Here is a 21,903-nt window from a genome sequence, read left to right on the forward strand (position 1 = left end):
TTTCAGCTGATTTTGTGAACCACCCGGTGTGGGTGACAAATTTAGTATTTGGGTGATCCAAGAGAGTGTTTCTCTTGAGTTTGGTGATCCAAGGGTTTACCCTTGATGAAAGACATTGTATAACCTTCATTCATAGTGGATCGTTGATTCGGAGTTGGTCCCGTGGTTTTTCCCCACATCGGGGTTTTCCACGTAAAATTATTGGTGTTCTTTTACTTTACTGCTTGTTGGTTGATTTGATTAGTTCCTATCTCGATTACACTAGAAGGGGAGGAAGATTAATCGCTGCGTTATTGTTTGGTTGAGTACATCCCTTCCCAACAAGTGGTATCAGAGCCTCGGGTTAGAGAAGTTTGAGTTTTTCGGTGTTTTCGAGATGGAGGAATCTACAGGATCTATGTTCAAGTTGAATGCAACCAACTACTCTATATGGAAGTCTCGGATGGAGGATCTTCTATTTTGCAGGGATTTGTACGATCCCATTGAAGGGGATTCCGCGAAACCCAAAGATAAGGATGACAAGGCTTGGGAACGCACAAATCGGAAGACTATTGGTTTGATTCGGCAGTGGATAGACAATAGTATTTATCATCATGTTGCTCAGGAGACAAATGCAAAAGCTTTGTGGGATAAATTGACAAATCTCTATGCGAGGAAGACACCGCAAAATAAGGCATTCCTCGTGAAGAAGCTGGTTCATCTTCGTTTTCAGGATGGAGGTGATATGGCTGCGAACATGAGTAATTTCCAGGATATTATTAACCAGTTGACGAACCTGGAGATAATATTACCCGATGAGTTGCAGGCTTGTCTACTTTTAGGGACTCTACCGGATAATTGGGACACACTCGTGGTTGCATTAAGCAATTCTGCGCCAAACGGGAAGCTATCGTTGGCCACGGTGACAGACAGTTTATTTAATGAGGAGACTAGAAGGAAAGGCTCGGGGATTTCCATTCAGTCTGAAGCTTTGGTTACTGAACAACGGGGGAGAAGTCAAAGCAGAAATTTCTCTTCCAAGCATAGTAACTCACGTGGCAAATCGAGGGGTAGATCAAAGTCGAAGACGAGGAAAGTGGTCACTTGCTATCACTGTGGAAAGGAGGGACACTACAAAAGGGAGTGTAGAGCTCTGAAGAAAAATCAGAATGGCAACGGTGAGAGCAAGAAGGAAGAAGGCACTACAGCAGTGGCATCTGATGGAGAGACCTACATCATTTGTGATGAAGCCTATGTGAATTTCACATGTCAGGACTCTACCTGGGTTGCAGATACAGGTGCCTCGTTTCATGTCACTCCTCATCGGGATTTCTTCTCATCTTACACTACCGGGGACTATGGTTATGTGAGAATGGGAAATGGACAGTCATGCAAGATTGTCGGTACTGGTGATGTCTGTCTAGAGACCGAGCTTGGCTGCAAGTTGTTTTTGAAGAAGGTGAGGCATGTTCCAGAAATTCGCCTTAACCTAATCTCGACGGGTCAACTTGATGATGAAGGCTACAGTAATGAATTCAGCAATGGGAGATGGAAGCTCTCCAAGGGTTCGTTAATTGTGGCACGGGGTCAGAAGACCGACACTCTCTACAGGCTGCGTGCCAGACACAATTCCGGTCAAATTAATGTTGCTGAGGATTATCCTATCGAGCTATGGCATAGGAGACTTGGGCATATCAGCGAGAAAGGTATTCAAATTCTTGCTAGAAAGCAGTCTTTGCCCATTAAAGGTATGCACTTGAGCACCTGTGATCACTGTTTAGCTGGTAAGCAGAGGAGAGTTTCTTTTGTTAGAAGTCGTCCCTCTAGATGCCATCATATACTTGATCTTGTGCATACAGATGTTTGTTTTATGTCGGATAGATCTCTTGGTGGTGCTCTCTATTATGTAACATTTATAGATGATCACACCAGGAAAGTTTGGGCTTACCCTATGAGAACTAAAGATCAGGTGACTGAGATTTTCAAGAACTTCCATGTAGCAGTGGAAAGAGAAACAGGCATGAAGCTGAAATATGTCAGAGCTGATAATGGTGGTGAGTATAGAGGTCCTTTCGAGAACTATTGCAGGACTCACGGTATCAAACTTGAGAAGACGGTACCGAAAACACCACAACAGAACGGGCTTGCAGAGAGAATGAACCGCACAATTGTTGAGAGAGTTCGTTGTATGCTTTCTCAGGCGAAACTGTCTAAGCCTTTCTGGGGCGAGGCAATGAGGTCAGCGGTTGATCTTATTAATCTTACACCGTCAGTTGCACTTGATGGAGATGTACCCCAGCAGGTGTGGACCGGCAAGAAAGTATCATACAAGCATCTCAGAGTATTCGGGTGCAGGGCATCTGTTCACATTCCTCGAGATGAAAGATCAAAACTTGATGCCAAGGCAAAACAGTGCATCTTCTTGGGTTATGCACATGAAGAGTTCGGGTACAGGCTTTGGGACCCTGATAGCAAGAAGATCATCAGGAGCAGGGATGTTGTCTTCTTTGAGGACCAGACAATCGAGGATTTGCAAAAGTTAGAGAAGGCCAGTGTAGGCAATCCTCACGAGATCTCTATTCCTGTACCGGTTGATGTAGAGCATCCAATGGAAGAGGTACCTGGTGAGTATGAAGAAACCACGACTGGGGGTGAGATTCCTCAGGTAGATGATGATGTGACTACGGATGATACAGGCTCGCAGTTACAGTTAGAGCCTGCAGATCTACCTAGACAATCTGATAGAATAAGACGATCATCTACAAGATATCCGCCTCATGAATATGTGCTACTGACTGACGGGGGAGAACCTGAGTGCTATGATGAAGCTGTGGCACATGAGTACAAGGAGCACTGGTTGAAGGCGATGAATGAGGAGATGAACTCCTTGTCTGAAAATCACACGTATGACCTAGTGAAGCTACCGCAAGGTAAGAGAGCATTGAAGAACAAATGGGTCTACAGGTTGAAGACAGAGAACTCGCGACCTCGATACAAAGCTCGACTGGTAGTGAAAGGTTTCAACCAGAAGAAAGGAGTTGACTTCGAGGAGATCTTCTCGCCCGTTGTCAAGATGTCATCGATCCGAGTTGTTCTCGCACTGGCAGCTAGTCTGAACTTGGAGATCGAGCAGCTCGATGTAAAAACAGCTTTCCTGCATGGTGACTTGGAGGAAGAAATATATATGGAGCAGCCTGAAGGATTCCGAGTTAAAGGTAAGGAGCATTTGGTGTGCAGGCTGAGGAAGAGCTTGTATGGGCTTAAGCAAGCACCTCGGCAGTGGTATAAAAAGTTTGACTCTTTCATGTTGAGCCATGGCTACACACGGACAACTTCAGATCATTGTGTGTTCGTGAAACAATTCTCGGATGGTGATTTTATCATTTTACTGTTATATGTGGATGATATGTTGCTTGTCGGTCATGATATGAGCAAGATTGCAAAGTTGAAGAAAGAGCTCAGCAAGTCCTTTGCCATGAAGGATTTGGGACCGGCAAAGCAGATCCTTGGGATGCATATTTCTCGTGACAGATCAAGTGGAAAACTTTGGCTTTCTCAAGAGAAGTACATCGAGAAGATTTTGGATCGGTTCAACATGGGTAATGCTAAACCAGTTTCATCACCACTTGCTTCTCATTTCAAACTTAGCTCGAAGCAATGTCCTACAAGTGAGAAGGAGAAAGAAGAGATGAAGAAAGTTCCTTACTCATCAGCTGTAGGAAGTTTGATGTATGCCATGGTCTGTACAAGACCAGATATCGCTCATTCTGTTGGTGTGGTTAGTCGTTTTCTCTCCAATCCGGGGAAAGAGCATTGGAATGCAGTTAAGTGGATTCTGAGGTATCTCAGAGGAACATCCAAGGTGTGTTTACACTTTGGCACTGGTAAGCCGGAGTTAGTGGGCTATACGGATGCGGATATGGCAGGAGATATTGATTCCCGGAAATCCACTTCGGGATACTTGATGACTTTTGCAGGGGGAGCTATCTCATGGCAGTCAAGGCTTCAAAAGTGCATCGCTTTGTCTACAACGGAAGCCGAATACATTGCGGTGACCGAAGGTTGCAAGGAGATGTTGTGGTTGCAAAAGTCTTTGCAGGAGTTGAGCTTGAAGCAAGAAAGGTATGTTCTACACTGTGATAGTCAAAGCGCAATTCATCTTTGCAAGAATCCCACTTTCCATTCGAGGTCGAAGCATATCGATATCAAGCTTCATTGGATTAGAGATGTGTTGGAGTCCAAGCTGGTGAAGCTAGACAAAGTGCACACCGATGAGAATGGAGCTGATATGATGACAAAACCTCTCGCTAGGGAGAAACTTCATGTTTGCCGAAGTATAGCCGGTATGCTTGAAGCCTCCAAATAGTCGGGAGGGGGAGTTTGTTGGGTATCCCTCCAATTTGGAGGAAGTTGGGCTCAAATTGTATTGGGCTTTTATCGAGCTTTAATAGGCCCAAGAACCCATTTTTGTTAGGGTTAATATTTCAGCAAACTAGCTGAGGAATAAATAGCAGCAGAACAGCTGCAGATCAGTGGACGTGCGGCAGCAGCAGACAGAAGCAGCAGATCAGCAGAAGCAGCAACAAAAGAACAGAGCAAAATCGGATAAACAGGGGCAGCGCGCAGCTGGAGATCAAACCTCGATCGGGACATCAAACGAACTCCGATTGGGACGAAATTTTGACAGCAGCTTCACAACACGTGGGGCTAACTTCTGAACGGTCAGAATTTCTATTCGAGCTCTGTAGGTGCTGTTTCAGCTGATTTTGTGAACCACCCGGTGTGGGTGACAAATTTAGTATTTGGGTGATCCAAGAGAGTGTTTCTCTTGAGTTTGGTGATCCAAGGGTTTACCCTTGATGAAAGACATTGTATAACCTTCATTCATAGTGGATCGTTGATTCGGAGTTGGTCCCGTAGTTTTTCCCCACATCGGGGTTTTCCACGTAAAATTATTGGTGTTCTTTTACTTTACTGCTTGTTGGTTGATTTGATTAGTTCCTATCTCGATTACACTAGAAGGGGAGGAAGATTAATCGCTGCGTTATTGTTTGGTTGAGTACATCCCTTCCCAACACTTTATTGGTGACACAAAAGTTCGACACAAGAATCATCGGAGGCGGAGTGAGAAATAACAAAACAGACTACAGTGCCACAGAAGGCAAAGAAGAGGAGCCTAAAGGAAACAGTGAATTCGAGAAACAGAATAGGGAGGGCAATGAGTTACGACAAAAGCCTCATCATCACAACTTGGTGGACTGATAAATCAATGGATGAATCCGAACAGCGAAGTTCAGCATCAATATCAGTTCTTCGTGTTCATGGAGCCCTTTTCTTTTGCTGCATTTTCTTCGATAGAGTCTGCAGTGTCTTGGTGTGCCTGCAGAAGTGCACACCTTCATCCCAACGCTCGCTAACTGAATTTCAAACATTCCATAGGAAATCATTTTGGTGCCAGTCAGGAAGATGCTTTCGGTATAAGTAATATACGTGAAATAAAGTGATCTTGCTCTAAGTTTAACACTACTAGACCATGTCAAATGATCGATTCTTACTAAAAAAATCAATTTGTTATTGATCTTCTACCAGGAGAGGAATCCAATTCTGTCCAAGTCTTTAAGAAAGACATGTTTTAGGAGGTATGCATATAATAAATTCCATCATCTGCAGTTTGAGATGCCTGGCTTGTGATGTCGTCAATTTCTTCCACCTTCACTGCTACATCAGTAGATTCAATTTCCACTTCAATCGGCGAAATTGACTCAATAGTCACCTGCTTGAAGTGGGCAATAATATGTTGTACCCCTCAGTAATTAAAAAAAAAAAAAACACTTCCAGTAATCAAGAAAACCTCGACCAAAAACCATTTTTCGAGTCATTAGTGAGCTTTGCTTCGTAATAACTTCTGGAAAGAACACTTACGAACCACAGTATCCGGCCCTGAGCTTACTATGGCCCTTCGGCCTGAAGCGGAGAAGAGATTCGGATGATCAAAGGCGCTCGTCCGGGAGAACCTTGACATAAATTTGCCGCATTTGGAAATTGCAGAGAGATAATCGCACGTAATGACAGATCACAGCCATATTATTAAAAACTTGTGGTAAGAACGGGTTTCGTTCTAATGGACTGAACTGTCTCACGACGTTCTGAACTCGACTCATAACCGTTTCAAATACAGTGTCAGGAAGTACCGCTTGTTGGATAGATCTGTTCCCGGGTCTTCTTTTATCATTTCCATCTACTATACCAGGAATCTCAATGAACCCGATTATTGCAATTGCTCAGGATAAGAGGAATCCTTCCAGTAGTACCATGATATTTTGGCATTATAACTACAAATAAGAAACTTTTGAATTTTTACTCCATATTTTCAGAGAAGTGTGTTCTTCCATCAAATATTCTGCTTTATCCTGGATACTCGGGTTCAAATACGGGACCATCACCCCATAGCGTGTTGCCGCCAGAAGCAGAACTCCGTATTTCTTCCCCTTCTGCCTTTGCACTCGAGGGCCAATCTCCGTCTGGCCTGAGGAAACCTTTGCACGCCTCCGTTACCCTTTGGGAGGCCTACGCCAAACTGTCTACCTGAGACTGTCCCTAGGCCCGTTGGTCCTGTCCCTGCGGAAAGAAAAAAGAATTTAACGTTCTTCCTCGTTCTATAAATAAAATATAAGAAAAAAGTATTCTTAAATTGAATTGGGTTAGGATGAATATCCTAATTTACTTTCTTCTTAAGAGTCGAACTCACCATTTCTTTGGATGTTGCTTTTTGCTGAATCAGAAAGTTGTTCTGTTGTCTGTAAGGGAAAGGAAACTGATGAAGAGGATATTCTGTTTGTTGTGCTTTACTATATATCTACAGGCAGCATTTGAAGAGGAGAGAAGCTTTCAGTTGGGATCATCAGAGAGTGTTTCCCTCAGTTTTCATTGGTCTCAAAACAGTCCTCAAAGGGTTAATTAAGACCCAGTTTCAGGATCAGAGAGACAGTTTAAACTGTCTGTATATATACACACACACACACCAGATGCTCACCCTGATTCTCGTGTTTGATTGAGGGCCCCATATTTAGTGCAGGCCATGTTAATTGACTTCGCCCAACCAGCAAGAGGTTGGTTCAGATGGTAAGAGACTTAGCTCCTCTCGGCTTGAAGTCTACTACTCCAGTCTTGTTTGGGGACAGTGTGAATTAATTCCAATTTGTTAGGTGCAAATGGCTTGTTTAGACTAGCCCGGAAATGGATTAGGCTGGGTTCTTGGCAAGTTGTGCGTGCATCCAGAAGACATTTCCGACCGATATATCAGGTCAAAGTTTAGCTGCACATCAACTTCATGATATTTTACATCCCGAAGGGGCTATAATTGGAGATACCATTGTTTCTGGTACAGAAGTTCCTATAAAAATGGGAAATGCTCTAATTATTTACCAACTCCAGAGAACGCCATGAGACACAGGCAGCACAAACCACTGATTTCAAATTGTTGTTGCTGATGAAAAAGTACCTAAATAAAATTACTGAGATTTCTTAATATGTTATTCGGAAACACTAATTTATAACATCTTGAAATTAAAATTAGATGATTGATTGATACTGAAATATATAGCAGAACTGGTTTGCTTGAAAACACTAACTTAAAACTGTTGAAACTGAAATAGATGGTTGATTAATATTTGAAATACATAATTAGCAAAAGTAACACCTATTGACTTGCTCAAGGAAATCATGTTTGCAAACACCAAATTTAACCCAAACCATGGTTTGAAAGTTTATCCCTGGACACTATTTCTGCTTGAAAAATAATGAAAGAGTGCTTAAGGATCCTCTCCCACTGCTGTACGTAACGAACTCCTAAAGGTTCCCTCTTAATCTTAATGAATGATTTTTCCTAGGATTTTCTTTCGAGTTTGATTGTATTAACGGGGACAAATCGGAAGATATGACATATATTTTATGATTTCTGCGAGTCTCTTTTGGGGATGTTATGGGGCCTTTGCCGTGGTCATGGATTGCCCTTGAAGGTCCGATAGAAAAATGAAGTGCTTATTTGAACAGGGAAAAGCAAGTATGCCAAACGAACGGAACCCTAAACCAAACACTTTATTGTGACATAATAATTCGAGACATAATCATCAGAGACGGAGCGAGAAGACTTGGCTCATTGTCAACTGATGATCAGAAAGAACAAACAGATTACTGCCACAGAAGGAAAAGAAGGGGAACCTAAAAGAAACGTAGAACTCGAGAAATTCAATAGGGAGGCAACTGAACTAAAGATCAATGCCTCATCATCATAACTTGGTGGACTGGTAAATGAACTGATGAATACGAACAGCGAAGTTCAGCATCATCAGTTCTTTGTGTTCATGGAGCGCTCGACTTTAGCAGCGTTTTCTCTGATGGAATCCGAGGTATCTTTGGCCTTTCCTACCACCGTGTCCTTGGCTTTCTGTGCCGTGTCCTTCGCAGTATCCCATGCACTCTCAGCTGTCTGCTTGGCCTTCTCGGTCACCTGAAAAATAATCAATCACACCCTCCCAGAATTTAGAACTCATAGAGGAACGCATAGATTGCGTTATACTTATTGAAATACGAATTATTCCCTATAGATGTGCCCGCAGAAGTGCACATCCTCGTCGGGACACTCGTTAATTGCATTTTAACATTCCATTATTTATATCCTACTGTCAAGGGGAAGTATTTGGCCTAACTGATCTCACTTTCCTTGTAAGTTACAAATCGTTGCCTAGTCCACTGAAACTGAAAGTGAATGTTAACCTGACCCTGTTAAGTGATCGGTTTTCCTGAATAGTTTAATCTTTTATTTATCTACGAGAAAAGGAATAGAGTTCCGTCCAGAGCTTAATTACACGTGTTTTAGGAATTAGGAGGTATAAATATTGATGTATACATTTTGTGCAGTGTGAGCAGCCCGGCTCTTGATGTTCTCTCCAGCTTTCACTGCTTCATCTGCCCCGTGTTTAATAGTATCCACCGCTTCAGCTCCCACTGAAGACTCTGGATGCGAACTTGCCTGCAGGAAAATAATAATGATGCGTTGTTGAGGAAGTTTACAAAACTTGTTTTATCATCAGAAAACAATCCGTTAGGCTGTCTTCGATATTATTCTCAAATATCGTTCTTGAGATCTTTTCCCAAAGAAATGATTTCATGAACATACAATAATGTTATCAAAAGCAGTTCCGCTGAGCCACTACGGTTCAAAATCTCAATTTTACGGTCCAGTTTTCAAACAATACATTTCCCACCACATCATATGTCAGGAAACTATTTTTCATGGAGCTTGGAGTTGATTCTGAAATAATTTTAGCTGAAAAAAATTCCAAACAGCCCCTCAGTAATCAAAATATATTTTCGGTATTGACAAAAAACTGTGTTTTGGATTGTCTAAAAAAGGCGAGTTTTGTTCCATAAGAAAAACTTCCTGGACGCCCTGTTACGAACCAGAACCAAGTCTCCTCTGTGGCAGCACGAACATACTTATGTATAGGACTTTCCAATGCAAGACATACAAAGGGCTCTGGACTTACTTGAATGGCCCTTCGGCCTGAAGCGGAAAACAGATTAGGACGATCAAAGGCGCTCGTCCTTGTGAGCATTGAGACAAACTTTCCCGACTTGGAGATTGCGGAGCCCAGAGTCAAACTTGCCATTTCTTCTCTCTTTGGATATTACTCTTTTTCTGGATTTGTAAGTGCTTTTGATGTTTGTAAGGGACGAGAAACTGATGAAGAGAGTTGTCTTGGGCTGAATATATAAGAGAAGGGAAGTTTTCAGCTCGGAGCATCTGAGAGCGTTTTCTGCAGGTTTGATTGGTTGCAAGTGTCTCCAAAGGGGTCAATGAAGATCCAGTTTTTCAGGATCAGTAAGAAGCTCGAAACTTTTGCTCTCTGTTGAGACTTTCAGTCGACATTTGATGCGGGAAAATAGAATCTGTCTAATGAAAGATCTGAATTGACTGTCCCTTTCCGTCCATCAGATGGTGTTCCGGACACAGAAAACTTGGAGATTATACTTTTGCTCGGGATTTCGAACATAAAACATGCATGAAACTGCAAAATCTTGGAAAGCTCGGTCTCTCAGCCTGCTTGTGAATTCTTGTCTCTTCCATTGAGAACTTCAAGCCTTATATTCTGCATCATCATTAAGCAATGATATTGTAGTCCATTATGATTTATTCGTAACGCAGAGAGAGTGAGAGAGGCAAGGAGAGTTGCTCTGTTCTTTCTGTTTCGGTTTAATCGCATCAGTGAGGCACCCGTCTAATCTGAAGAGAGTGCAAAACTCGGTTCCATGCTCTAGGATAGTTTAGAGGATCTCATTATACTATAGACAATGGCCTGCAGTTTCTGATGTAAATGAAGTCGGTTAGGTGATTAGGCTCGACTTACCTTGCGTGGTGATTGGTACGATGGAGAGGTCACTGAATGGAATGGCCATATGAAGTGCGGCAATTTTAAACATGGATCCAAAACCATTCACTTTCTATGACTTCAAACATGATGCTAGGCACGGAAAAAAGAAATAGTTTAACATAACCGACGTTTTCTGCATTCTCCATGCTTCGCTGAAACAAAAGCTTGGTCGGCTAAAAGTTGACTAACAGGCAATGTGAGCAACTTATACAGACAAAATACGATCAAATTCCAGTGTTTCATTGGTTTAAAGAACGACTCCAGTAACCAGACAATGGCTGAAGAGACAGCGGCTAACTTCTTTTTATTTCCTCTCCCAACAGAGACAGGAAGCACTCTTAGAGGTACCACGTTAGTCATAAGGCGACGGCTAGAATTTAAGTGTATCAATCCGAACTACAATTCAAGTTTTTGAAAACAGAGGAATCAGCTACACTCAATGAAATAGTTCTTCCCACGATCAGGACGATTTGGACCCCACGGCCTTCCACACTCGAACCCATTCCACCATGGAATCAGCAGCACGACCAAACACCGGATGTGCTGTTCCGAGATGCTGCTTCACAGTTGTAGCCATTTCCACCACACATTCCTCAGCTGTAGCAGCTGTTCTCGAGAGACTCAGCGACTGGAAGAACGGCACGATTTCTTCCATCAGCTTCACACCTTCCCACTCTTTCTTTAGACTCTCAACAGCATTGCCACGGTCCTTCCTCCAAACATAGGGAATCCCGCTCTTCACACCCAAGCCCAAGTGATCACACACCACTTTCACACACATTCCACACCATATATCCTCCATGGTTTCCCACCTCACCTTCCCCTCCCCTGCTAGCTTCAGAGCAGGGAAAAGTGCAGGACCCAGAGCCTCTCGATCGAAAGCAATGTTGATCCCACTCACTGGCATCAGAGTCGTTCTTGGAACAGTTAAAACCGCATCAACATAATGGTTGTTTCTTAGCCCAGGCTTAAGAGCTTGTGTGGGAGCATCCAGATCTGCTAGATTAAGCCAAAGTCCACAGGACAATGCACAGTCCACTCCATTCCTAAGGCTGAATGGATATCCACGAACAAAATCTGCTCCCTCTCTATAAGGGTCATAGAGTGTGTTGAAGAAGAAGGGAGTCGCTGGAGTCGTGAGATTTTCAATGTGCTGGGCCATGGCATCCACAAAAATCCCTTTATTGTCTTTGGCAGGGAAACAGTCATCGTCAATGGATATGATGTACTTCCTCTTGGACACAAGGAAACCGAAATAGCGGCATGAGTAACCAGAGAAAGAGAGTGCAGTGGAGCCCACAATTTGGTCTATGTCAGTCTTTGTGTATACAGTGAGATTGAAGCCATCAGGTATCTTAAGTTCCTCCTTGAGATCAGGGTCTTTGACAATTATCAGGTGGAACTGGGAGAAAACTGACCTCCATCCATTAAGAAAAGATGTGAGGTCAGAGCGGAGGGCTCCGATCACAATATCAACCTCGTTATCCTTGATAGTTGCTCGAGACATACTGTGAGCCGAAAAAAGAATCCGCCAGCAAAACCTATCGCAATCTCTTAAAGCAGCCAAGCAGTTATCACAAGAAATTTCAACGTCAAAATTTCTCAGAGCACCCTGAAACATAGGCAGCAGGGAGGACAAATGGGTAGCTTAAAAATGCTTAATAACACTTCAGCAGCCTGTAGATAAGCAAGAAGCGAAGCATGTGCATACGACTTACTGGTAGGAAGAACAGGAGTGATAACGCGCCGGATATTTAGAGACCGAATAAGCGTGAGAACCTCTTCTTTGCCAGTTGCTACGAAAAGGTTCAAGATCTTCTCAGTCAGCTTTCCAGCTCGCAATGTTCTCTATTTGTGCAACAAAAGTAACGATTACTAACTCTTGCAGTTTCCCTGCAATCTGAGCGCTTTTTAAGTTGCACTCAGAGGCACAAATAACACAAGCGGGCGAAAGACAGGCAAAAGAAGCAGATGAAACTTGAATATCATGTCAGTTAGCTTTTACACCACGTGACCACATTCATTCGAAGGATAGGAAACGGATCGGCTTTTAAAATGTCTGCTTATTGTACAGCAGTTCAATCCAAAGCCCTTCCAATTCCTTCCGTCGTACCATTTGTGGCCCAGAAAGACCACCAGAGAAAAGAAGATCCGTGCAAAACGAATAACAGACAGACGAACACAAAGAAGATAATCAACTCCTAACCTTACATCTGAAGAAAGGATTTTGTACCACAAGGTTCTGCGGCAAACATAACAAAAGTATTCGAAAGACCAAAAAAGAGGCACCATCCTAAGAATCGGGACAATAGATCTTCGTATTAGGCATTTTCTTCGGCTAAGGATATGCCAGTTAGCAAAGAACCCATAATCTGTGACGAGAAATCGACCTCCGATCTAATTGTCAAGACTTTCATCAGTACAAGCCATAAAGCTTAAATTCTTGATAATCACAGGGCTTGCTCATTTCGACTCGATTCAACAGATACAAGCACAATGCGCCCCGAATCTATCGACATCAAATCAAACCAAACAGAAAGCCTCGCGATTCTAACAGTAATCCGACAACGACCCATGAACCACCACAAAGAAATAGGGGCAAGATAGGAGAGGGAAACAGAGAAGGAGCTTACGAGGAAGAGATCGACGAGGACGTGGTCGGGGAGGGGGGAGAGATCGTCGAAGTTGGGGAGGTTTGGGACTGCCGAGTCAATGGCGAGAGAGAGAAGCGATGGCGGGTTTCTCATTCACTGCCGCTCTCCTCCTCACTTTTCTATCATACTCTCTCTGAGGGCTTTTGCCTTTGAGTGTGAATGAATCGGTCAAACCTTCGGAGCTCCGAAACCGACTCTCTCTCTCTCTCTCCCTCTTTCTTCGTCTTCGTCTTCGTCTTCTTCAGCTGCTCCGTGATATCTCCGTCCATCGACAACCGTGATGCAGTCGCTCTTCCTCCGCCCTCACGCCGTCGCGCGCGTGGGACTCACGACCCTCCCGTTTCTTGCGGGAGAAGTCCCCGCTTTCCCCAGAAATTTCACTTTGCATCCCTAAGTCTGTCATCAGAAATCATCCGGTCGGGATCATTCCTTCCTCATACTAATTACTATCAGGTCGATTTCATTTTTTTTAATTTTTTTTTGGTGTGTTATGTTGGTAATCTGAAAGTTTAATGGGTCTTAATTAATTCAATTTCGGTCCGAATCGATTCACTAAAAAGTGAAACTCTCTTAGCATGAATTTTTAAACTCGATATCTTAATTAAAAAAAATAAGTGGTGAATTATCGGCCACGTTGGTATGAGATTGACATTTTGTTTACGTGGATTGGCATCCAAAAATTGACTTGACGTCCTGCATAGGACTAGAACTGTTCTTTAAACGGATCAAAAAATTTCTTTGCTTCAATAGAACAACATGTAATATAGGCTGGAATTAAGATTTTCTTAAGCCATTTATTTAAACTTTTTGTCAGTGAGATTTCCTGTTTTGCCTTTGAAAACTATGCCTACGAAATAAAGTGCGAGTCTAGTCATTTAGGTGCGTTTGATTTTGGAGCTGGAATACTCAACTCCACTTCATTTTTAATTAATTCAATAATATAATCAATACTTTTTTACTTTTTTTTCATTTAATAATAAATTCTCACATATATTTTTTTCTAACTATTATTACAATTAATTTTTTAATAATAAATTCTTCACATACTTTTACATTTATATATATATTTTTTGTTTTTTTTTCTCACATTTAATAGTAAATTTTCATATTTACTTTTTTCCATAACTATTATTATAAATAATTTTTTAATAATAAATATTTTCATTTACTATTACTTATTTTGTCCTCTATGGGTGGTGCAGAATGGAATAAAATTCTACTCCAAAACCTATAACAGAAAAAAAAATCCTTCTCCAAAACCAAACAAATCATCCTAAGGTTGTGTTTGGTTTTAGAGTTAAGTAGGGTTAAACTTTGATTTTAATTGATTTATAATGATTATGTTGTTGAATTATCAGAAAAAAATGTGAAAAAGTAATGAATAGTTGAGGAAAAGTAATGATTGTGTTGTTGAATTGTGAAAAAAGTAAAGAATAATTGAAAAAAAAGTAATGATTGTGTTGTTGAATTGTAAATAAGTAATGAATAGTTGAGATAAAAAATTGAATTAAATGGTTAAAAAATTGAAAAAAAAAGAAGAAAAAAAGTAACAATTGTGTTGTTGAATTGAAGATAAGTGGAGTTAAGTTAAGTAGAGTTAAAAAATTTTGTGAAACCAAATAGACTTTTGTGTCAGAACTATATTGCAAAGTGCAACAAGATCGGAGATTAACATTTTATCACCGGGACAACTAATCATGTTATAATTTTTTTCCTGACTCCCATGGATTAATGATCCATTCATTTTCCTTTATCCCTTACTAATTAATATATTTTAATATATTATTTTAGGAAAATAGACTAAAAATTCAATTAGTTTCCATAGATTCTCATTAATGGCCAATCTCATTAGAATAATTTTTTGTCCAAAAAATTTATGTGATCAAATTCCTCATGTCTCAAGGAAGCTATAGTAATTGGCCGCTCATAATTTCGTTTTACGGTTTGAGAAATATAATTTTGCAAATTTTCTACTTTGCATGATGAAAATCGAATTTCGAAAATAGTTTTTTAGCTTGTTTCTTCGTTTTTTTGACTCGAAACTTGCTTCTAAGCTATAGTCTTACATATGTGCTTTCCATAGTATCCAAGACCTCACAAATTATTTGCCCGAGCGATGAAAACAGTCAGCTCGAAGTTGGCCCGATGAACTCTTTAAGTTAGCCAACATAGGAGTGACCCACATATTGTCATGTCAGCACCGTCACATGCCACGTTAGGTTTTTCTGACCAAAATGGATGGAATGTTGACAGTGGGATGGATTTAAGACGTCACCCAAAAAGTTGGGATGCCTCATGTCATTTTCGTATGTTGGGATAAAATTTGAAAAAAAGTGCAGATATTGGGATATATGTGGCAATATTTTTCAAGATTCAAACCAACAACATAAATATGACTTCATAATATGAACTTAGAATCCATGTTTTGGTATATTAGGAACATATGAAAAATATGTGAATTTTTTTATATTTTGGTATATTGGAGAAAAATGTCAAACTATATGATTTTTTTATGTTAAAAGAAATCTTCTACTATCCAAGTGTGTTGCCGTTTGCCACATAGGCGTATTTAATGGCTACATCGGCAACGTTAAGGCCAAAACTAACGGATTGGTAGATCATGAAAACGGAAGGAAACATTTTAATTTTTTAAGTTAAAATTTGAAAAGTTAGTTTATTGGGTAAATAAAGGAAACTAATTGAATTTTTAGGTTATTTTCCCTAATATTTTTTATTCCTTTAAGCTAGTCCGCCCACATTTTTCAAATTGACTAGAAAGGAATTTATAAACATAAAATAAATCTAACTAATGACTTTGCAGGTTATTTGAATTTTATGATTTTTTTTAATGCGAGGAAATAGACATAGAAAAGATGTCGAATCGCAAATTGATGACCTCACTAAAAAGTATTTTTAGTTAAAAAATGACACGTAAAAACTTTAACTTATATAAATCATTTAAGTGAATCCAAATAGCAAGAGTATTGTATGGATGTAGAAGGATAAATTTTAGTGATACTCTTTATAGTTTCGAAAAACTACATAAATGTACGTCTTTTTTTTTTTTAAATAATATAGTTGTCACCCCGTTTTTATGATTAAGCGTTATTTGTTATTTTTTTATTTTAAAAACTAGAAAAAAAATTGAAGGAAAAAAATCAATAAGGGTCAATCGGACAGTACAAGCTCTGTCGTCAACCATTAAATCCCCGATGGAGGTTATCAGGGCCTCCCGCGCCCTATAACAAGGGGTAAGGGGTACAACACATTGGTGGGTGGCACCCTTCGGCCGACGCCCTCGAGTGGAGATCGCTGGAGGCATTCCACTTCTCTAGCAACCTCCACTAGGGCGTCGATAGTCGGAAGGGGAGCCTCCTGCCTCTAATCTGTGAAGAGATTGGGGTTGCGGGCTCCTTTTTCGGCTGGCGACTTCTATTTTTGAGACTATTTAATCAGACCCACTATAACTTGGCATTATGATATATTAATGATATAGGTATAGGTATAGATATAGATATAAATATATATCGATATATAGATGTAGATATCACTTACAGGAAGCAAGGGGGAAAAAAAACAAAAGGAGCTGTAAGCAGAAACTACTATGGGCTTAAAAAGCCCACTTAAGACCACACCGTCAGTCCCCCGTCAGCGTAGTGACACCGACTTCTCTCTCTGGCTTGTCCCACAAACGGAACGGAGGGCACCGGGCAATGGGGAAGTAGTTCCGTTCCTTCCTTTTTGCTCATTAGAGAATCCAATCCCCTCCGATCAAATCAAACCATAGATAAGAAGAAGGCGTTGACGAGAACTGCAATTCCCCAGCCCTCCGGCGAACTTAAAACCCTGAACCCGACATGAAGATAGTGAGGAGAGACCTGGTCCGAGACGGACCCGGCAGCGTTAAGGTTTGCAGCTGAAGCAAATTCCCGCTGTACACTACTTATTGGCTCTGAGATTTTCGATTAGGAAAAATTAGCGCTTGCATTGACGTCCTGACGCGAAATTGTCTTCTGATGGGACGTTGTTCTTTCTATATGGGCAGATGGTGCCGGTGGACTCAGATGATTTGTGGTTTGCTTATAACTTGATTGCTCCCGGGGACTCGGTCATGGCGGTTACTGTCAGGTACGCTGCGCCGAAACCAACTGTGCCTAATTGTGTTAGTGGTACCCATTAAACTGTGATCATCGGGTATCGGTGAGGATGATTCGGTTGATATGTATGAGAAAGAGACTACACTCCTTGTCCCCCTTTTTGGTCCCAACCACGATAAAGAGAGCCATTGATTGAAACCGCGTCAGGAGGATGGGTCTGATAATTTTTGTTCCGGAGGGCAAAACCAGTGCTTGCTGAACTATTATAGAACTGGGGTTGGAATTCAGTTTGGTGATTGCAAACTCGATTATGGAAGCTGATTCTGTTGTAGTTGAGTATGGAAGCTGATGCTGCTGCTTCTTAACAATAAATCAGCAATCCACCACTGATTCTTGTTTCCAGTATTTTGAGATGACTGCTTCCCAAACGTCTTAGCAGATTGTAATTATTTTCCAGCAATTATTTTCAGTACTTTTCATTCAGCTGCATCACTCCAAACCTCTTAACTGCAATCATTTAGCTTTTTAAAGTTTTGTTATTTGTTATTTTAGAAGATATATACACTATAAAAGAATTGATTGAATTCTATAAATGAGTTGCTGGGGAAGAGTTGGGTCTGGCTTCCTTGGCCTCGTGGAAGGTCATTATAGTGCTTTCACATGAATGCAGGCTGATTTGGACTGCTTTTTTGTTGGGCATGCTTGAATGTAACACTTTATGATTACAATACAGGAAAGTTTTGAGAGAAGCTGCTTCTGGCGGAAGAGATGCAGAGCGTGTCAAGTTGAAGTTGGAAATAAAAGTTGAGGTACGCTGGGGTTGTGGCTGTCACTGATAACTTCTAGAGGAGGAGTTGAGTTTGTTCATATCAAGAAGATTTTCACTCTTAAATCAGTTGGCTACTCGTCATGTGGTCTTCTTTGTCCTATGTATCTGAGTTGACAAAATGAATATCATGCTTGCAAGAGTCATCCATTGGCAGAAGTGAGAATGTGTTTGGTTTTTGAGTTGAGTTGAGTTGAGTTTTGGTTTTAATTGGTTTGTAATGATTGTATTGTTAAATTATGAGAAAAAGTGTGAAAAGGTAATGAATAGTTGAGAGAAAGTAATGATTAAGTAATGGTTGTGTTGTTGAATTGTGAAAAAGTAATGAATAGTTGAGAGAATTTAATATTAAAAATTGAATTGAATGGTTAAAAATGAAAAAAGTAATGATTGTGTTGTTGAATTGAAGATAAGTGGAGTTGAGTTGAAAATTTTTTGAAAACCAAACACACCCTTCAGTATAAATGTGACAATATTCTTTATGATGAAATTTAAGGTTATTGTTATTTTTGAGAAGACAAAGGGTAGAGGAATATCATTTGAACCTCGTCTTCTATGAAGTCATACTGAGTTTTACCTTTAGGGGAAAGATATGTGAAGCTACCAATCATCCATGACTGTGCCATAGCTGTGCAGTGGTCTGACCATGATATTTGTTTCTTTCTTGTGCTCAATTTAGGCTGTTGACTATGACAAAGTTGGAACTGTCCTGCGTATACGTGGAAAAAATGTGCTTGAGAACGAACATGTTAAGGTATGCACAACCATTAAATTGCTTGCTATTATTTTACTGACGCATTTTTGTGGTGAATAGATAATAATCAATGTTTCCTTGCAGATAGGTGCATTTCATACTTTAGAGATAGAACTCCAACGCCCTTTTGTATTGAGAAAGGTTTGCTTCTTCTGTTATCATTTTCTTCTTTACTCTTAAAAAGTTATAGCTGCATCTTCCACTTTTCTTCATTTCTTTATTTGTTGTTACTCATGGCAGGGTGTTTGGGACTCTTTGGCTCTAGATGTGCTCCATCAGGCATCCGGTATGTAATAGGAATTTCTTCTCTGGCCTTATATTTCTACTTAATAAGATTATATTGCTCTTAAGCTGTTTTTTTATTTTTTTTCTTCTGTTAAATCTGCAGATCCTGGTGCAAGTGCTGACCTCGCTGTGGTTTTGATGCAAGAAGGATTGGCACATATCCTTCTAGTTGGCAGAAGGTATGCATGAATTGCTGTGACACTTTCCGATTCAGTTGTTTTCTTGCTATGGTTTTTTACCTATTTTTATTGATCTTGCTACTATAACAGCATGACAACTACTCGTGCACGCATAGAAACTTCAATTCCGCGCAAGCATGGGCCTGCTATTGCAGGATATGATTCGGTACTTTGTCTTTATTCTTCTCGGATTCACTATCTTTGATATGATGGAAAGGGTTTTTACTCTGTAAATATGTCTTCTGCAGGCTCTGAATAAGTTCTTTGAGAATGTTCTACAGGTGAGCACACTGCCTTCCCAATTTCTAACAGGTGATACTATATTTTATAGGATGACTAGCTAATGTTTCTTCATTGGCTTTAGGCTTTCTTGAAGCATATTGACTTTAGTGTCGTTCGATGCGCTGTTATTGCTAGTCCAGGCTTCACAAAGGTTTGGATCTTCAACTTTTCTATTATTTTCATAAGTAGCTTGCCTTAAAATTTGAAGCCGTTATTACCTTTTTTGCCTGCAAAAGCAACTCACAAAATAACTGTAATACGAGGTTAAAATGTTTTGCACTGATATAATTCTTCATTTGATGTAGGATCAGTTTCATCGTCACCTATTGTTGGAGGCTGAAAGAAGACAGTTGAGACCTATAATTGAGAATAAATCGCGGATAATTCTTGTTCATACTAGTTCAGGATACAAGTATGGTATTCGAGATTTTTGTCATACTTTATATTGATGTCAATATCTATCCATTCACTTGTTATTCTTCTCTGATATCTAACTGAGACATCTATCGTGCGTACAGGCATAGTTTAAGGGAGGTCTTGGATGCTCCAAATGTTATGAACATGATAAAAGATACTAAAGCAGCACAAGAGGTAAAAATGAGAAATCAGATGTTTGAACATCAGCTCTTGATTTTTGCCTCTCTGATTGCTCTTTCAAGTTGAAGTCATTTTCTAGTACTATTTTCTTAGCTCTATTATTGGTGGTAAACTTAGTTATCATTTTTGTCCCTTCAATTCAGGTTCGAGCTTTGAAGGATTTCTTCGACATGCTTTCAAATGTCAGGTTCTACCTTAAAATATGAATTTTTTTTTTAAAAATAATGAGGAGTTTTATTCTCCCCAGGCCCATGAACACCCCCACAAGCCCATGGATCCATGATTTTCTTTCTTCCTAGAAAATTGTTTGTATTTCCTTTGCTTCATAGAAAACATTTGGTGGATGAGAGATACATGTGTTCATGGTATTGGTGGATGACATGAAATATTGAGCAAAAAGCAGAAGAGTTGTGAATATAAACTTTCTAACCATGTTAAATTGGCAATCTGGCTAGAAACATGCCCCTGAAGAACATTTCGTTCATCTGCCTGCCTCATAACTTTTGATCGATAAGATCTCGAATCTCAATGTCGATTGATGGCAGGTGTTTGGGATAAGACGAATTGTAGATTTTATAATTGATAGTCCCTACTGTTCTGAATTTTATGATATTATGTAGGATCCTGATCGTGCATGCTATGGACCAAAACACGTTGAGGTTGCCCATGAAAGATTAGCCATCCAAACACTCCTTATCACTGATGATCTCTTCAGGTTGGTCTCTGTCCCTTATATTAACTGCTCATTGGGAATTCCTCCATGTTTCCTGGATTATGTCATAATGGATCTTGAGTTCCCCATCATGTCTCTGTGAATACATGGAAAATGTGTTCCCTATATATGATTCCAACTTGTGCAGTCAGTTTAGATCTAACGGTCAAGCATTGGATGAGATAACTCCCTTATCATGTCAAAGCATGCTCTTTATGAAGTGAAACCTTAATGCTGGTGGGAGAGTAATTTAAACTCATTAATTTCTTCATGCATTTGTCACAGGAATGCAGATGTAGAAACACGGAAGAAATATGTTAATTTGGTGGAATCGGTCAAGGGCTCTGGAGGAACAGCTCATATATTTTCATCCATGCATATCTCCGGGGAACGTAAGTATCCTTTCTTTCTGTGAGAGGATCTTTCAAATTAGAAAGACACAGAGAATTTGTGATGTATCAACTGTTTTTGAATGTTCTCTAACCGGTTGTTTGGATCGCGGGTCATGGAGTGTTTTGACCTTACATAATCCTCACCTTCATAATCCGCAATGCGAACAAGCTATAAGTGTTCTACTTGGACTTGGACAGAAATACAAGCATAGCAACTTGGACCATGTTTGGCATGATGAGCGAGTGTCCAAAGCAAAATGAGATTTCTAATTCCGGTTTATCAGTTCTGATTGAATTACAAAATTTTCATTCTTTTGTACTCACACTACTGTTCTTTCTATTGAACAGAATTAGCACAGTTGACTGGAATTGCAGCGGTACTTCGGTTCCCTCTGCCTGACCTAGAAGATATAGAGATGTGATGGAAAGTTACTGCTCAGAGATCATTATTTTGCTTGTTCATCCAATACGAGTCGTTAAAATTCTGCTCCTGAATATCATAAAGCAAAAGTATTATATTGTGGTATTGAGAGTAGTTATGCAACTGAAAATTTGTACCAAACCACATTTGAATTTTAATGGTTAATTTGAATAGAGAATTATGTTTCCCATCGCAATTACTTAACTTTGAATTTAATGATCTTTGCAAGTGAATTAGAATATTCAATATGTGAAATGGAAGCACTGATTTGAATAGAATATCATAAGTTTTA

The 21,903-nt window shown here is 40.2% G+C and overlaps 3 protein-coding genes across 7 annotated transcripts; 1 reads left to right on the forward strand and 2 right to left on the reverse strand.

Moving 5' to 3' along the window:
* Positions 1 to 8,053: 8,053 nt before the first annotated feature.
* Positions 8,054 to 9,737, reverse strand: LOC116210532 (uncharacterized protein At4g13230). The gene is made up of 3 exons (XM_031544414.1): positions 9,528 to 9,737; positions 8,888 to 9,010; positions 8,054 to 8,488 (listed from the first exon to the last, which is right to left on the reverse strand). Exons 1-3 carry the CDS (start codon positions 9,648 to 9,650, stop codon positions 8,327 to 8,329), a joined length of 408 nt encoding a protein of 135 aa, XP_031400274.1. The 5' UTR covers positions 9,651 to 9,737; the 3' UTR covers positions 8,054 to 8,326.
* An 828-nt stretch (positions 9,738 to 10,565) lies between these two features.
* Positions 10,566 to 13,438, reverse strand: LOC116211469 (probable UDP-arabinopyranose mutase 5). Of its 2 annotated transcripts, none has more exons than XM_031545865.1 (3): positions 13,046 to 13,438; positions 12,131 to 12,260; positions 10,566 to 11,909 (listed from the first exon to the last, which is right to left on the reverse strand). In XM_031545865.1, exons 1-3 carry the CDS (start codon positions 13,157 to 13,159, stop codon positions 10,873 to 10,875), a joined length of 1,281 nt encoding a protein of 426 aa, XP_031401725.1. In that variant the 5' UTR covers positions 13,160 to 13,438; the 3' UTR covers positions 10,566 to 10,872. The 2 variants fall into 2 exon arrangements, with proteins under 2 accessions (XP_031401725.1, XP_031401724.1); XM_031545864.1 differs by having other exon boundaries at positions 10,566 to 12,024; positions 13,046 to 13,323.
* Positions 13,439 to 16,718: 3,280 nt separating this feature from the next.
* On the forward strand, positions 16,719 to 21,807 carry LOC116211878 (protein PELOTA 1). Of its 4 annotated transcripts, none has more exons than XM_031546407.1 (16): positions 16,719 to 16,974; positions 17,112 to 17,194; positions 17,897 to 17,972; positions 18,669 to 18,743; positions 18,828 to 18,884; positions 18,984 to 19,029; positions 19,132 to 19,207; positions 19,298 to 19,373; positions 19,456 to 19,488; positions 19,572 to 19,640; positions 19,801 to 19,901; positions 20,008 to 20,080; positions 20,230 to 20,268; positions 20,707 to 20,801; positions 21,084 to 21,190; positions 21,539 to 21,807. In XM_031546407.1, exons 1-16 carry the CDS (start codon positions 16,924 to 16,926, stop codon positions 21,610 to 21,612), a joined length of 1,131 nt encoding a protein of 376 aa, XP_031402267.1. In that variant the 5' UTR covers positions 16,719 to 16,923; the 3' UTR covers positions 21,613 to 21,807. The 4 variants fall into 4 exon arrangements, with proteins under 4 accessions (XP_031402267.1, XP_031402268.1, XP_031402269.1 ...); XM_031546409.1 differs by having other exon boundaries at positions 16,720 to 17,000; positions 19,795 to 19,901; XM_031546406.1 differs by having other exon boundaries at positions 16,721 to 16,974; positions 19,795 to 19,901.
* The last annotated feature ends 96 nt before the right edge of the window (positions 21,808 to 21,903 follow it).

This window comes from Punica granatum, chromosome 6 (assembly GCF_007655135.1).
Source record: "Punica granatum isolate Tunisia-2019 chromosome 6, ASM765513v2, whole genome shotgun sequence".
NCBI lineage: Eukaryota > Viridiplantae > Streptophyta > Magnoliopsida > Myrtales > Lythraceae > Punica > Punica granatum.